The 16537-nt window shown below is 37.9% G+C and overlaps 1 protein-coding gene across 4 annotated transcripts in view; it reads left to right on the forward strand.

The window, feature by feature from the left end:
- Positions 1-13861, forward strand: part of pof1b (POF1B actin binding protein) — a 50069-nt gene extending 36208 nt beyond the window's left edge. For 3 of the 4 annotated variants that reach the window (XM_044139948.1, XM_044139950.1, XM_044139949.1), the window contains 11 exons: positions 1696-1970; positions 3968-4001; positions 4224-4304; positions 4791-4883; positions 5683-5796; positions 6300-6452; positions 6667-6786; positions 7591-7737; positions 9154-9224; positions 9846-9957; positions 10947-13861. In XM_044139948.1, coding sequence (XP_043995883.1) covers positions 1696-1970; positions 3968-4001; positions 4224-4304; positions 4791-4883; positions 5683-5796; positions 6300-6452; positions 6667-6786; positions 7591-7737; positions 9154-9224; positions 9846-9957; positions 10947-10967 — 1221 coding nt within the window. In that variant the 3' untranslated portion in view covers positions 10968-13861. The remainder of the gene's footprint in view (positions 1-1695; positions 1971-3967; positions 4002-4223; positions 4305-4790; positions 4884-5682; positions 5797-6299; positions 6453-6666; positions 6787-7590; positions 7738-9153; positions 9225-9845; positions 9958-10946) is intronic. The other variant, XM_044139951.1, reaches the window with a different exon arrangement.
- The last annotated feature ends 2676 nt before the right edge of the window (positions 13862-16537 follow it).

Below are 16537 nucleotides of genomic sequence, written 5' to 3' on the forward strand. Positions count from 1 at the left end.
GTAGCACACAGCAGAATTTCATTCCTTCTTCCTGCATTTGTATCCTCCACGTCAACAAAAACTTATGACAGTTTGGACTTTTGAATTAAAAACTGAAGCACAATTAACAGACTCAAGCATTTGATCTCTTACTCTGCCTGAATGGTTTTCTCTCCAAATATAGACAGTTAGAAAACCACAGCGAATCACTGTTTTATCTGGTCTGCCCAGTAGATAAGAGACCACTTGACTTTAGTCTCCTAAACTCAACCACTAGGAATGAATAACTTTCAAGACTAATTTAAATGAGCAAAAATGTATTTTCTTGTTTCTTAAAAACGAGTGAACATCTGGATAAACCCATATCATCGTTTCACTTCAAGTTTCATTCAAAAGTTGGCAATCCTTGTTAGTGAGGTTAGTATTATTTTAGTATTCAGCCAGTAAACAAAAAAATAATTTGCAGGTTTAATGCGGGAACTTGTAACACATGAACTATTTAAAAGGAGGGGGACAGAAATATCAAAATGTTTCAAGCAAATGACAGACCTTGGCTTGTTTTTGTCTCTTATGTACAGTACAGTTTTAATGTGTTGCCCTAATGTTGGTAAACTGACATAAATTTTTGTTTCTCAGAGAATAGGGCCAGCCATAAACGTGAGACCAATGTGTTTAGCTGTTTTTTGACAATGAGAGAACCTTACCACAAGAAAACTCCTTCAGTTTGGAGTCTTGAAGGTGTCGCTGTGCTTTTTGTCTCCAGTAGCTCAGCTCTTGGAGTTTACATAAGTGATAGTAATTAAGCTGACTGCTTCACAGAACTCTGTTGCTACATGTTAAACTGGCTCCGATTGTTCGTAGGTTTCAGTTTTATTGTGAAGCGTGGCGTTGGCTTGATTCACGGCTACATATTAAATTGCTGATGTTTTCATTAGCTGGAAGCATTGCCTTCTACATTCTTGACCTCTGTTTTATGATTCTCTCTTTCTCTTTCACTAAAGTTCCTTCCAATGTAAAATTTGCTTTCAATTGTACTTCATCAGTTTTGGGAAAGCCCTTTAAAATGACATCATGACAGCGCTACTATCACAAGCCAAACCAATGAATCACTAGAACTAGAGGCTGCCAATTTTTACAGAAACGGCTCTGGATCTTTACCAATCTTCCAGATCTTTTTTGTGATTCCTCCAGCAACCGTTTTCTAGTTGGCTTCTCGTTCAGAGATATTTTTCCCCCTGCTATGACTTTCACAGAGGAACTTGTGAGCAAGAATCTAATTAGTCTGACCAAAGCTCTGACCTCAACCTCTGAAATCCAACAACTTGGGGGATGACCAGGAATGCTAGTCATGACTACACATTAGTGACTGCTTAGTATTGCTCTTTTGAAACCGTAGATGCAAATCTCAGCAGTTGCTGTTGAGCTTTATGGAGAGTTTAAATGGATGAAGCAGCTTAAATATGGACTTTTGGTCATCCAGTCACAAGTCACTTATTGAAATAAATGCCATAATAATTTCAGTTTTCTACAATTGGTCTATTTAAAAGCAAAAATTACTGTAACTCAGAGTAGATTTTTTCTAATCCTCACAGGATTAACATTTACTTACACAGCCTGCCACTATTTGGTCAAAATGCAGAGACATAATTGTTTTTCATGGCCAAGGTCCTGGTATCTTTTTGTGCAGATTTGATTGAAGTTTGATGTTTGTTGCAGGACGATGTGAAAGTCGAATTGGAAGTGGCCGAGGACGAGGAGGAAGAGGATTACCAAGCTAGTTCTGCAGTGGTTGAAGAAGTGGAGATTGTCAACATCATTCAGCAGAAAGCTCCGTCAATGAAGCAGAAATTCTCCGTATCAGAGCAGAGAGAGACGCCGGAGCCAACGAAGCTGGACACGCGTTACTTTGGCGAACTGCTGGCAGATGTCTACAGGAAGAACTGTGATATCCACTCCTACATCTACGATAACGTGTCCAAGATCGGTGGACAGTAAGTGCAAGCACTCAGTCATGATTGTGAATTAGATAATGTTTGTAAATGATATATATATATATATATATATATATATATATATATATATATATATATATATATATATATATATATATATATATGTATTTTAGCGAGTCTTGATAAAGTAAACAAAGCCCATTTCTTGACATTGTATTACTAAATTGAATAATTCATTTGAGAGACCCAGTGTAATGAGTCAGTATTCCTGTTGTGATGGTTTTGTGTAATCATTAGAATGGACCAATTCACTGGTCTGTGAATTGGTCACAGACTAGTTCTTTGATTTTTAATTAACTTCAAGAGTGGAGATAATTTTGTATTCATATAGTAAAACTACTGAAACTGTGTGGGGTGCTGTGGTGGCGCAGGGGCAAAACACCACCCACGTCCTGAGGCCTTAGTCCTCGTGGCGGTGGTCGCAGGTTCGATTCCCAGCCTGGCGACATTTACCGCATGTCTGATTACCCTGTTTCCTGTCAAACTACTTTCAAATAAAGGCCACTAGAGCCAACAAAACCTTTTTTTTTAAAAAAAAAAACAACAACTTCTGAAACTGTTAACACTATAAAACAAGTTTGAGATCTTATTTCAAGATCACAAGTAGACATTCCCATGGTAACGTGACCTTAAGATATTTTGTTGATCTAACAAGAAAAAGATACTGATTCTAGGCTCATGATATCTGAACACAAGGTACATAACTTCTCTTTTTAAAATTATATTTCTGTTAATGAGTGGCAGATTCATTAACAGAATGACATTAACATGAAAACGTGCTTATCTGCAGAAAACTTGCTTAGCTACTTGAAAATAATATTCCTGATGATTTTGGATTTTTTAGTGTATAGTAACTCTGCAAAACACTGAAAAACATGGAGTCCAACAACTGGCTAAAATCGGTAAACCATTATCCATGAAAAATTGCAGTTTTTATAGGAAACTTTGTGAATCCAACTAAAGTAAACATACCAGACGTCTCCTTTTAATCCTTGGGGTCATGTTGTCGTTTTGGCTCGAACTCACTGCAGACAACCTTCATAACGTTAGAGATGAGGCGATATCTTTGATATCATAGTTTCATTTTGTTGACGTCTAATGAAGCCGATTCCAAGTAAACAACCACACTGAGGGTTTGGCCACTTGCCTGCAGTGGTTCATCTGCAGCTTGTTCAAACAGGTTGGAGTCGAGTTTCAGTTGTTCCCATCATCCAGAGATTTTCATAAGACTTCTGCAGACTCAGCAGGTGGTCTGCTATCTAAGTGTGGGAAATTTAGAGACTTAGGAGAAAACGACGGTTCTCTTTTAATGTTTGGGTGTCTAAAGCTGCAGCCAAATAGTTGGAAACTGAACACATTCATAAATTTGTTAGTAGACTTAAAGGATGCAAAAAAAAAAAAAAAAAATACCTAGGGAGTGTAATTTAATTTAGTCAAACATGACATTACATTTGTGGAAATCTCACACTTTATGACAAAGTATTTAAAGCAACAAAAGTGCAAATAAAAAACATGAAACTTCAGAGACGCATGCCTCACTCTTAAGGTGCCGGGGGCCAAATCTGGACTGCCATACCTTTTCATGTGGCCCTCTAGACTCTGGAGACCCTTCAAGATTACACCTCACATTCTCCTGGTTCAAGTTCAGTTGCGCAGCAGAAAAATAAATGTAACAGAGCAGAAACACAAAAGTCATGAAATGACAATATTTAAGTCATGGTAAGGATGTTTTTAGGTCAGACTGTGCTACAATGTTACAATGTTGTCTTAAACTTAATTTATGTCCAATTTTGATGTATGCTGATATTAAGACTGATATGTTCTGTTTCACCTGCCTCCCTCTGTGTTTACCTGAGATTCCTGGAATACAGCAAGAACAAATATCAGTTTTTTCTGCAGGCACTCACTTCTGACACTCAGCTCCCTCCGAGCTATGCTGCCTACCTCACTTTGTTCTTCCTCTCTGTGTGTTACAGGAAACACGCTCTGAATCTGTCCAGTGACCTAAAGGTGAGAGACGAGTCTGAACTGAGCTCTTGAAACAATTAAATACCTTAAAGATCAACTGTGTACATAACAGACAAGAATCAGTCAGTTATATTAAATAAAATTTCCTCTCTACACCAGATATCATCAATACTGATGTATTCTCCTGTTTGTATGAGGCGATGAATATGTGCTGAGGTGTGTCTCTCTCTGTTGAGTCCTTGTTTGGTTCTGGTGTGTGTGCAGGGGGAGAAACAGGAGGTGGAGTCTCTGATTCCGAAAGGAGCCAATGAACTGACCAAGCAGCAGATGCGCTACCTGCTGGAGGTGAGATACACGGAAAATATACCAACGCATTTTAATGAATAAATAATAAGCTATTATTGCTTATTTGGGTTCTCGTTCCAGCGCCTGCAGCCATAGTTTGCTTTCACAGTAGGTCTTTTCATTCCTCGTAGCTGTTTAGATAGAGAGAGGACTGAACTTTTACCAGGTTTTTCATAGATTGTGGTTCAGAGACAGGTCTATAGGTTATCTACCTGCTGGTAGAAAAGAAAGTACATCCCTTTTATATAGCTCAAAGTGTACATAGTTTATAAAACATTTACAAAAATGTAAAAGATGGTAGTAAAACAGCATTTTCTCTTACCTGATAAACTTGATGCTAAAAAAAGAACATCAGCATTCAGTCCAGTGGCCTGGCTGTCAACTGCCAACATATTACCTGTTATTACCTGTGATCCTCCATTAGGGCAGGAGAATGATAAGAACCTCTCTGTTATTAACTCTCCTCTCCATGTGGTTGTGTTTCAGACTCGTTTCACTGCAGAGAAGAGCATGCGTCTGCTGCTCTCCACCTTCAGCAGCCTGAGAGAGGAGCTGATGCAGATGTCTGAGGACATGCGGGTAAGAACCGTCATCGTCGAGGCAGGGGCAAGACGCGGTGACTCAGCTCAACCATAATCGAGCCCTACAAAAAACATCAGCTTCTGTTTCTTTCTTTTTGATAACGGGGAATTGAGGAGTAACGGGCAAATATGAAGGTAGAAGAAGAAGAAGAAAAGGCAGATTTAAAAGTGTGTTGGGATAATTGCTCCTGCTGCTGACTGATAACGAGACAGATTTCAAATGTAGGGCAGTTAAAATTTTTCCCAAACAATAAAGGTTTAGTTGCAGATCATTACTTAGCATAAGTAATATTCTGAAGATTGACCTGGAAAATGTCAAATCTGTTCGGCCTCCTAAAAGTGCTGTTGAAACCTGTACAGTTTAAACTTTACCTTTATTATAAGATTTTTTTTCACTGAATCAATTTTAGCAACAGAATCCTGTACTAATAATCTCAAACTCTAGTTTTTAAAGGGAAAAATCTCTGCAGTAGCATGTGTGGAGTTCTTTGTTCAGGCCTCAGGCTGGACTTAAACCGCCTCGCAAAGTTAATGTTAGCATGTTGCACAATCAAACCTGCATGGATGGGAATTTATTTTCATATTTCCCTTTCTATTCTTTCTTCAAACAAGAAAACTTGATCAATTATAGAACATTATTGATCAGGTTTCATTCCAGTAAAAACGTGGTTTTACAGCTAATGCAGATCGTAGAATGAACTGCATTTCTGTCCTAAAAACTGCTAACACAGGTTTGTGTGTGGGCATGTGGGTGTGTGGGTGTGTGTGTGTGTGTGTGTGTGTGTGTGTGTTCACAGCATCTGGAGAGCGAGAAGGAGTCTTTGGAAAGAGATCTGGCTTTCAAAGCAGACCAGGCTCTGCAGTATGAATCCCTCATAGAGAACGTCAGAGAGAGCAACAACAAGCTGCAGGTACTGTCTGTCATTCAGGTGATCCAACCACTATAATCAGCTCATGTGACATATGAGTTTAATCTATTACATTTGAACCCAAACAAAATCAAAGTCATATCACATATAGCCCTCTTTGGTTTTTCTTTTCTTTTTTTTTCTTTTGGTTGAGTCATTGAATGTGTGGATAATTATTCCCTCATGGTTTTGGATGCCAAACAATTTGTAAAATGTATTGCTGCAGACATATTTCAGTAAGGTACATGTGTTAGTACAGTGCCAGGGTGGAAAGACATCAGCAATGCTCCACATTAAGACAAACTGTTGACAAACTGAACAGCAACTGCAGAGTGTGAATGATGCAATGACCCAGTCAAAGTCCACATCTCAACAAGTTCTGCAGTTGGACCATAGGGGGAGCTGTACACTCATCAATGTCTCAAACTGCTGAAGCAACTTTTTATTTAAGTTGCAACCTTTCTGAATAAAGTATCTAAGTGAAGAGTTTGTGTATTTTTATGCAGCTGTCCCTGAAGGAAGCCCAAGCGTCCCAGCGTTCCCTGGAGAGTCAGCTCTCCACTTGCCGAAGCAGCGACTCTGTCGGCAACTTCAAGATCAAAGAGCTGGAGGGAAGAATGAGAGGACTGGAGAAGGAGAACGAGATGCTCAAACAGAAGGTAGAGGCCAACTTCCTCCAAAACACGGATTATCCATCCATAAAGAAATCTGATTGGCTTAAATATAGACTAATATTTTCTTGTGGACACTTTCTGTTGTGACGGACAACAAAAAAATCCATGGAATTCATTAGGGTTTGTGTATTATATTTATTTATTTATTTTATATATTTCTGTGTCCTTATGTTTTTGTCCGTCTGTCTGTTTTGTTCAGCTGGCTGGACAGTCCAGCAACGACAGCCTGCACGTCAAAGCAGAGGCGCTGGCGCAGCACTACAAGCAGGAGCTGGAGACCCTGAAAACAGAAAGAGACATGGAGATGGAGAAACTGAAGGTAAGATGCAAAAAAAATAAACAAAGCAGACGTGAAAACATCTTGTTAAAAAGTCACAGTAGTTTAAAGTGTGAAATCTCCTCAGAAGACCTGCAGAAGTTAGATCTGTACATTTTTCTATCATTGATTCCTTGCTGTCATTTTGGGTCTCAGTTTGGTCAAACTTTACAAAACATAGCAGATCTACAACTTCTTAGAAACTGTATAAACTGTAAACAAATGTAGAAAAGCTGTAAAATGCAAGCTTTGACTAACCATCCTCCTCTAGCTAGCGATTGATCGAGCTAGCTAGTTATCTAGTCACAGCTACCTAGCTAGCTAGCTCCACCTTCCTTCCTTACTTACCTTTTTTCTACCTCTTTTATTTTATATTTTTGTGATTTAATTTCTTTCTTGTTCCCATCCTTTCTTCTTTTCTATGTTTTCATTCTTTGCATCCTTGTTTTGTATTTTCTTGTTTTTTTCTCTGTCTCTATCTCCTTTCTTTCCTCGTTCTCCTTCCCGGTTTCCTTCTTACCTTCTTTCCTCTCCATCTTCCTTCGTTTCTGTCTTATTTCTCCCCTTTTTGGTTTAATAACTGAGTAGATGTATGTTATGCTGTAAACTCATAGGAAACCTTTACATTTATACTTTGAAAAGTTGAACTCTTTTAATTTGGAGTGTGGACTTAATAATTTGTTGGAACGTTTGTATGTAGAAAAGTGCTTGTAATGAAGATTTAGTAACTTTTTCCCTTTGCATAGCTGAATAAAATCTGCATCTTTTTGCTTATTCTTTCCCTTCTCTGACTGTGGTGGGCCTCAGTCTCAGATATCGAAGTTGCAGATGCAGATCACCACGACCACCACTACCACCAAATCCTCATCCGCAGAGAGCTCTCTCCAGCTGAAGATCTCAGAGCTGCTGTCCAAGTTGGAGCAGCGGGAGATCACCATCAAGCAAAAAGAGGAGGTTTGAAACATCCAACACCTCTGTCACTGTAATGTTTCACCTCAGATATTGATCTAATCTACTGGAGATCAACAACAACAACAACAACAACAAAAAGACATTTAATTTCTTAGAGTTTAAGCCTCTCCTAAATTTAGGGTCATACTTCTTTGCCTTCCCTCTATCTGGGGTCCGAATGTGAAATAAACACAAAGCAGCATGAAAACAACTCTACTGTTATCAGAGCCACAGTATGAAGCTGCCACCACCATGCTTGAGAGATGGTTCAGTCTAAGAGCTCGATCTTTGTACAAAAGAATCATCTGGCCTGTCCATGTCAGCAGATTTAAGTTGAGGTAGAAGGTGTTTATTTTGTACTGATCTTGCTCAGCAGCCTCTCAGTACATGTTGCTGTTAAACTGACATCGTTGTGGACAGTCCTGGTGGCTCCTGGGTTGTTCCAGAATCAATTTCCTTTTATCTGTGTGTCACTGTTTAAGTCAGAAACATAGAGGAAACCAACCAAATCAAATAAAAACTAGTCAGTAAAATAGTAAAGTTTAAATATATGTTATGTACAACTTTATAATATTTGCAATATTTGCAACTTTATAATCATTTACAGCTAAACAATATATTGGGATACTTAGACAGTAGTTGGCACACTTCTGCTAATAGCATAAGTAATTTTTTGTTTTGCTCAGCTTTTCTAAAAAACTAAATAAAGTTTTCATAGAAAATTCAAAATGTTGAATGTTTCCTAAAGATTGTTGGAATTTCATGTTTTTTTTTTTTAAACATATAAAATAACCAATTTTCTGATACTTCTACAGATTCAAACATTATGAGTCATTAGAATACCAGTAGCTGTAAAACAAATTGGAACTATTGGGAACGGCTTGCCGGCTCATGACCCAGACAGAGTGGTGAGGAGTTTGGCTCTTGAAGTTTATGGCTAGCAAAACACAATCATTTTAAAAGCTGGTGAGAATATTGTCTTTGTAGAATATTAATGTAATTAGAAAAATAACCTGGAGGTTGATGAATTAAATAATGTCAGCAGCTTGCACTTAGAAACGCAACACCTGTGAGCTGGTTTGTTTTTTAATTACTTCAGAGGGTAGCTGCCGCCTTTCTGGTCCGACTGCATTCTGAGGTTTTTTTCCTGTTCAGCCAATTAAAGCACATAAATATTTGTCTTATCAAGCTTCAGCAGACACCTGCGCCACAGTTTGTAGCGCTTGAAGTGAATTCAAGTGACTGGAAAACGAGGATTAATTCCTTCAAGCGCACAAGAGGCAAACGATGGTCTTTGGAGAACTTATGAGACGTATTTCAGAAAGTATTAAACTGTTACTTGTGTTCAGGAGTTACTTGTTCAGCCTTTTTTCTGAAACTGATTGAACTTTGTTGACTTCGAGCTCTCTTTGCCTTCAGGAGATCAGAAGACTGTTGATGGAGAGAAATGACAGCTCCAAGAACGTCACCAAGACAATTATCACCAAGAGGTACAGCAGTCACACAGCACACTGCTGACCTGAAAGCAGCTGATCACTTTCTATAGTATTTAGCTTAAGCAAAGATAGCAATAATTTCATTCATTTTAGTCTGAGAATCAACACAAAGCTCTAAATTTCTGTTTATGTCATGTATGATACATTATACAAGTTATTATACAGTTCGTGTATAATAGGATACAGCTTATGAGCCTTATGCCATATTTACCAGTCAGAATGCAGCTATGTTGTGGGTTAATGTATGTATCATATTATTTACTTTACACATCAAAAAATAGCCAAAGGTCGTTGATAATTTCGTACAATGTGTTTCAGTGTTTCATTTGGTGTCGATTCACAGCAAAGTTTTCTGAAATGACAAACCAAAACAAACGGTTTTCCACTCATATCCAGTTATCTTGAATCTAATGTTCAAATTAATACAGATCCATCTAATTCAAACGTAGAGCTGAGTTTGATTATATTACACCAAATGATTTGTCAGACGTCTCCTCTGGCTCCTGAGTCACTACTGGGTGAATATTATTGAACAGACTACTATGCTGACATCACAAGTTTGCATTAAGCACACCAAAACCAGCCCCATGGTTCTCCACTTGTTTGGCTGTGCAGGTACAGGAACCAGTACCCGATCCTTGGTCTGCTTAGCGACGACTACCAGTCCACTTCACTTAAAGAGGCCAAAACCATCGTCATCGAGAGAACCGGAGAGATGATCAAACAGGTATAAGGGTGGAAGGAGAGGCCTACTGAAAAACCTGCTGACTGTGAGGCATGGAGTCATGTTCTTTTTTAGTTAGTGAAAAACTTTCACCTGGGCCAAATGGGTCAGAGTTTTCTCTTTATTTAAAGGAAGCTCATATGAGACCTTTTTTAAAGGTGGTGTGTCTAATAGAAATTTTATTTTTTAAAGTATTATTTTAAAATAAATGTAATAATTGCCTTAACTGATACCAACCAGTTTAATTTTGTATTAACATTTCAAAACAGTTTGGCTGCACCAAGTAAGATTACAGATTAAGGCCAGCTGGAGGAGAACATCTTTATCACCCAGAACTAAAATGGCTGTTTTTTTAAATATATGTTTATATGACTTGGAGAGCTAACAAAATGACACACGGTCCAGAAATTGCCCAGTGAAGAATTGTAAACAGAAACTGTTTATATGAGAAAACCATGCTGTAACTGTTTAAAATGTCACAGCAGTGAGTGAAAACAGCCCAAAGTCTCAGTTTTTACACATAATGACTTCCCTTTTACTTCTGATGGCCATAAAATGTCACATTAGGCTAATACAATATATATGGTAGTTGGAACAGATGCAGAATTTCTTCTATAAAATCTCTGCTTCGTTTGGCTCATGCACTAAAGGGAAGAAACGGACAACAGTCAAAACACAAAATGTAAAAACTAAATGTTTCTGTTTTTGTAAACTTTATGTTCACAAACAGCTTCAGTGAATCAGGTTGTTGACTCCCGGCCAACGTGAGGAAAGTCCATCCTCCTCACCTATTCATTTCACAAAGCTCACCCATATTTTCTGTCACTTTTAGAACGGGTACCTCTAGAATGAGAACAAGTCAAATCAAATTCATAACAGTTTTGCTCCTAAATTGTGCTTAACGTTTCCAAAGTCTGAATATTATCTTCATTTATAGAGAGAAAAAAACCTGCAGATTGTAACAACTGTACTTGTGTTTTATTTTAAAACAGGAAATCATTACTACTCCTTAAAGACACACTGCTTCTCTCCGACAGGAATGATTGAACGTGGAGAAGACCCTGATGTTACCCTTCCTCCCCTCTGTGCATGCTCCTCCCCCTCCCCTCAGGCCTCCCAGGATTGGTGGTGGTTGAAACCCCTCCCTTTCTCCCCCCTGGACCACTAAGATCTGGTTCTGGGATTCAGTCAAATCCAGTTTGGATGAGATTAAAATAGTTAGGCTTTCTTTGGCTTCTATTATGTTTTATTTTCAACTTTTACCTCTGTAAAAGTTGCATAATGCCACTACAAATATCCGTTGACCCAGGTTTGGTTAAAAAAGCATGATGGCTGGGAACTGGGTGACATTTGGTTTGTACGGAGCCCCCTAGGGCAGTGGTCCCCAACCACCGGGCCGCGGACCGGTACCGGTCCGTGGACCAATTGGTACCGGGCCGCGCAAGAAATAATTAAATATGTCCGTTCTATGTATTGAGTATGGAGGAGCTTTTATTTTGAAAATCGTACACCGGATGCCGAGGTTTGAGTCATGCGCCAGCTCACAACGCGCGCACCCAACCCCATCCCCCCTTCCGGTTGGATCTTCACAACGCACGCACGAACAGTTGCGCCTCAACATCTTGCTCATTCTGGTCATACAGTTGAGTTAAGTAGAAAACCAAAGGGTCAACTCAGCTCACAGCTGTCTAAAATGCAAATGAACTTCTCACTAAGCCACCACTGCCGTGCTTTGCCCAGGGGACGAGGAAGTGGATGCTTCGTTTTGATTGCTTGCTGCATGTAAATATTCACATGTGTTTGTACGATGATGGGCATGCTCAGTGAATGTGTTGATTGTGGAGCATCCCATCTTAAATGTGGTTTTAAACGTAAATGTTCTCATGGGTGTTTTTCCTTTTGTTTTGTTCTGTGTGGTAGTTTATTTTAACCCTGTTTTATGTTGAGGTTTTTATGCGAGTCGAAGGTGCATGGGTCCTCATGCAGCTTCGACGTGGTCCGTGTTTGTACATCACTGTGGGGCCTGGGTGTGTAATGTCCAGCATCCATGAGGGGGGGGAACGAGACCCCCATGGATGGGAACTAATGATGTGGGTGAACGTTGGGATGTGTGGAAATGGGGGCATGAATTTTTATTTTTGGGGGTTTGGGGGGTGGGATGGTGGAAGAAAGTATTTTAAAGTACAATATTATATAATCTGTAAACTAATATTTGCTGGTTTTCATGATGATTTTATGCGTTTTGTTTTTCTAATTAAGCATGTCATATTGAAGGCTTTGTGTCCACCAGGTGGCAGTCTCATTCCTCTGCTGATTTCTAATGGCGTTATGAAATATTACTGAAGCTGATGCTGAAGGCATATTTTTTTTTCCATCAATAAGAATTCACTTCTGATTTTTTTTTTTCACGTTGTATACATAACAACGTGTCTAAACAAAACTTTCCACACAATCAGTCCCAGCATTATATCAAAACGTACAGGGATCCTGTGAAACACGGGTTGTAATCATTGTTTTCTATCTCATCATCTCCTGCTGTATAATTCTATAATAAAATTATAATTATAAACATTGTATAAAACAACAAATCTTCTAAACTACATTTATTTTTAAAATGTTCTATTAACACCTATATTTTTCAGTCCTTGCATTTTCACAGCTTTTCATTTCTAAACACAGTGGGCACTTGAAATACACAAATTTTGTCAGACCTCTTAATTTTGTTGTTTGCCAGGTTTTGTTTTGCAGATACATTTTCTATACTATAAGAATTTTAATATATTATATTTTTATACCTCATTATGTGTCAGTTTTACCTATTTTTATTTGGTCTCTGCCAAAAAACTGTAAATAGCTGTTGGTTGGAACAGAATAACCTCAAAAGTTTTCTTGAGGAATGATAAAAATAATTCTACACTTGTGAAATAGTTGAACAGTAAATAATACTAATAACAGACAGAAAGCAAATACCATCAGAAAGTGTCTATATTTCTCAGAAGTCAAAGTTTATTTAATATCAATGAAAAAGATATAATAATATAATACTGAAAGATTGTTACTGAAATTATCAATGATTAACTGAATGGGACTAGAAATTGAACATTCAATATACAAATATATAAACAGAATAAAACCTAAGAATCAGAATCATGGGATTCTCAGAAACCTGAAGTAAAGACTTTATTGCCAATTTCTGATTTTAATAACTAACTTTAACCTGAAATTGAATAGGACTTTAGGAAATGAAATGTTTTCAGACCCACTTTGGATTCACTCAACTTCTTGAGTCTCAAGATAGAACCTGTGTGCCTCGGAATCTGCTTTGACTAGACCAGTGGCCGGGTTGATCTGGAAAAAAATTTACATGGGTAGAAATCTTTATAAAAATACTTCAGGTAACAAAAGTTTCTTTATTCCTGGTCTGAATAAATATGGAAAAAAATAATCAATTTGTCTTTCCAGACTACATTTATTAATGCTTTTTGAAATATGGAATCATTACTTTTAATTAAGTCATGTATGTTGAAAACAGACATTCAAGTATCAGATTATGTACTAAACCACTTACCTTTTCTACAAACATTATTAAAAGAAGACTTACCCAACGGACACAAAGCCTTTCAACAGATTTGGACCTCATGGGAATCTAGTACTGAATGTGCTAGCCATGTTGGTGAACTAATGTTAGGCTAGCATTAATGCCAGCCCTGATTGGTGGAGAAAATCTCAACATAATCAAAACTTTTACTTTCAAGTGGGTTAACAGAAAAGTCCACTTCCATGTTATACAGTAATCTTTTAGAAGATAAAATCCTGCCTCTGATTTTTTTTCTGCTTACTGTACGCTCAACTAAGCTAGCTGGACTTAGCTAATATGCTAACAGAGTACTTTTTTTTTTTTTTTTTTTTTAAGAAAACTAAAGCTGCAAGTTAGGCTAAGCCACTCTGTTTTCTCCTCTGAGAAATGTCACAGCTAAGAATAGATTAATAAAAATAATATATCTTTGCAATGTGTTTCTTTGTGTTTTACTGTTATTTTCCCAATGAAGGTACCAGGACATAAAAAGATGTCTAAATTCTCACTGGAACAATTTAGTTTTTCAGTTTATGTGTACACTAAAAGTGCATTTCAGATCAGTTCTGAATTTTCAGTAAGCAAAACAAATAGATAAAAATAAACCTACTAAATGTTGGTCACTAAAACCAAGAGTGTAAGGAGGTTATGAGGTAGTATTCTGGCCAAAGTAGTTAAACAAAAAACATTTTAAAGGTTTCTCATTAAATCCAAAGTGGAAAGGTGTCTATCATGACAACAATCCAAAGCATCCTTAATTCAAAGTGTTAGAATGGATAAAATAATTTAGCCATTCTTTAGACAAACAGCTATGAAGAACCTGATAACTTCTGAAAATCAAGCAAGAACAGTTTTAGACTGGCTTCATTCATAAGAAAAATTAAATGTTAGGTAGCATTTAGTAATTGTCATTTGACAGTACATTAGATGGTGCCAAATGTTAAAAAGCAGTATATTTCTGACTGATCTTTTCCAGACATTCATGTCTTGCTTTGGTGTGAAGAACATTAGATATCTCATCATTTCTTTCTTTTAAATGATTTTCCTGTTTTTTTCCTCTAATAAGCACATATCCTCTGTATTGCAAAGAGGATAATATATCTAAGTATGTTTCCAACTCTGACATGGCAGTGTTTAAGATTGACTTTGGTCATTAAATATTAAATAAAACAGACAAGATTATTCCTCAAAAACAACAAAACCCCAGCTCCATAGATCTGGGTTATAGACCCTGTAACCCCTCTCACGGTGGTGTCTTTATCTAATCTTGGGCTGGGCTAGAGGAGACCTACACCAGTCCATCAAAAGACCAACATGAAGTTATAAAGGACAGACGGCTACTCATGCAGACACTCACACAAGAGTAATTTGAAGTCAACACTTAAATTTAACTCATATTTCTGGCTAAGTGTTCATATTTCACCAGCAGAGGGAGGGAGCCAGCTTCAGTCTGCAGCTCACTCTCATCTTGGGGTCATTGAGTGGAGCTGATGGAGTGAAGAGACAGGGAATGAGGTCATTGCAGCTCTGTAGGGCTTGGCTCAGTTGGCTGCTTGTCAACCATTTTGACTCCAGCGAATTCTCTGATAGCCCACATGGCCACAGACAGCAAAAACCATCACAAAGTGCAGCACCACATAACCGGCAGAACTGGGAAGGAACCAATTATTTCAGTGGACAAATTCATGGTTAGATTGTTGTTTTTTCTCACCATGTGAAAACTTGAAGACTGGGTAAAAATGATCACTTTTTGGCATTTTGTGTCTGAAAATATAGGAGTAAGATTTTTGTTAGAAAATTCTTACCCAATTCTTGCCCCAAAACCTTGGGGGACGTAAGTTTGAATTTTCTGAACAAACAAATTCAATTTATTGTGTCATGTAGCGCGGGGCGCTGGTCTTGCTCTCTACTTCCCTCAGACTCGGTCTTACTTGATCTTGGACCCTAAAAGTCTTGGTCTTGTCTAGGTCTTGATGCATTCTGGTCTTTATTTGGTCTTGGGTTAGGTGGTCTTGATTACAACACCGTATAACCACACATAATCCACTTTATTACATTGATTTAGACAGATTGAAGTAAAATTTCTTATACTCATATTCAATCATAGTTGTAATTGAATGCAGTAAGGTTCATTTTATTATGCCAAACAAAAACTTTTCTACAGAGCCATTTTTATTGTCTTTTTGATGGTAACACTTTATTTGAGGGGAAGTGCATAAAGCTGACAAAACACCTGACATGAACATGAAGAGTCTTCAGGAATGTTTATGACTGTTGTCATGAATGTCATTCGGCAAATAGTGACACTGTTAATGCAAAGTTGACACTTTTAATAGAACTTTAATTCAGCTTTATATAATGTTTGACTACCATAATGGCAATTACTTTTAATGAATTGGCAATACATTCCTTACTGTGCTGTCCTTGGTGAAATACACTTGAACTAAGAATGTGGCATGGTCAACAATTAGGGACTTTTTAACAACTGAGAGATCCTCCATCCATAGATCTCTTTGTGCAAACTAATGAGAATCAATTCATTAGTTTGCACACACCTTAATTCCAGAGAGAGATTACTTTGGAACAAATTATTCCCCAACAAGGAGTCCTCTTTTTTTAGGTATTTTAACCATAACTACCCATTCCCATGTTTCCTACCAAGAAAAACATCCAACATCCATCTTAACATTGAACTTCTTCTACTTGTTTTCTCACAAACCGGTCGTTTGCGTGCGGTCCTCCCTTTCCTCTTCCAAAACCTCTTTATGTCACGCTTTGGCTTATGCACCATGTACAAACACATGCACTCCTCTTATTGTGTCTCGCTCTCAGTAAACCCAATATCCTCTGAGCCCCGGGGGTTTTAGAGTGTAAAGGCAGCATGGAGGCAGGAAGAGAGAGACTGCATTATCCACATCAAAGAGCGAGAGTTATCAGGCATAATCAATGCTGCCCCATTATGCACTCCAGTCGGCCACACTCGCTCACACTAGCTCTCTAATGAGATCA

The sequence above is a fragment of the Gambusia affinis genome, linkage group LG15 (genome assembly GCF_019740435.1).
Source record: "Gambusia affinis linkage group LG15, SWU_Gaff_1.0, whole genome shotgun sequence".
NCBI lineage: Eukaryota > Metazoa > Chordata > Actinopteri > Cyprinodontiformes > Poeciliidae > Gambusia > Gambusia affinis.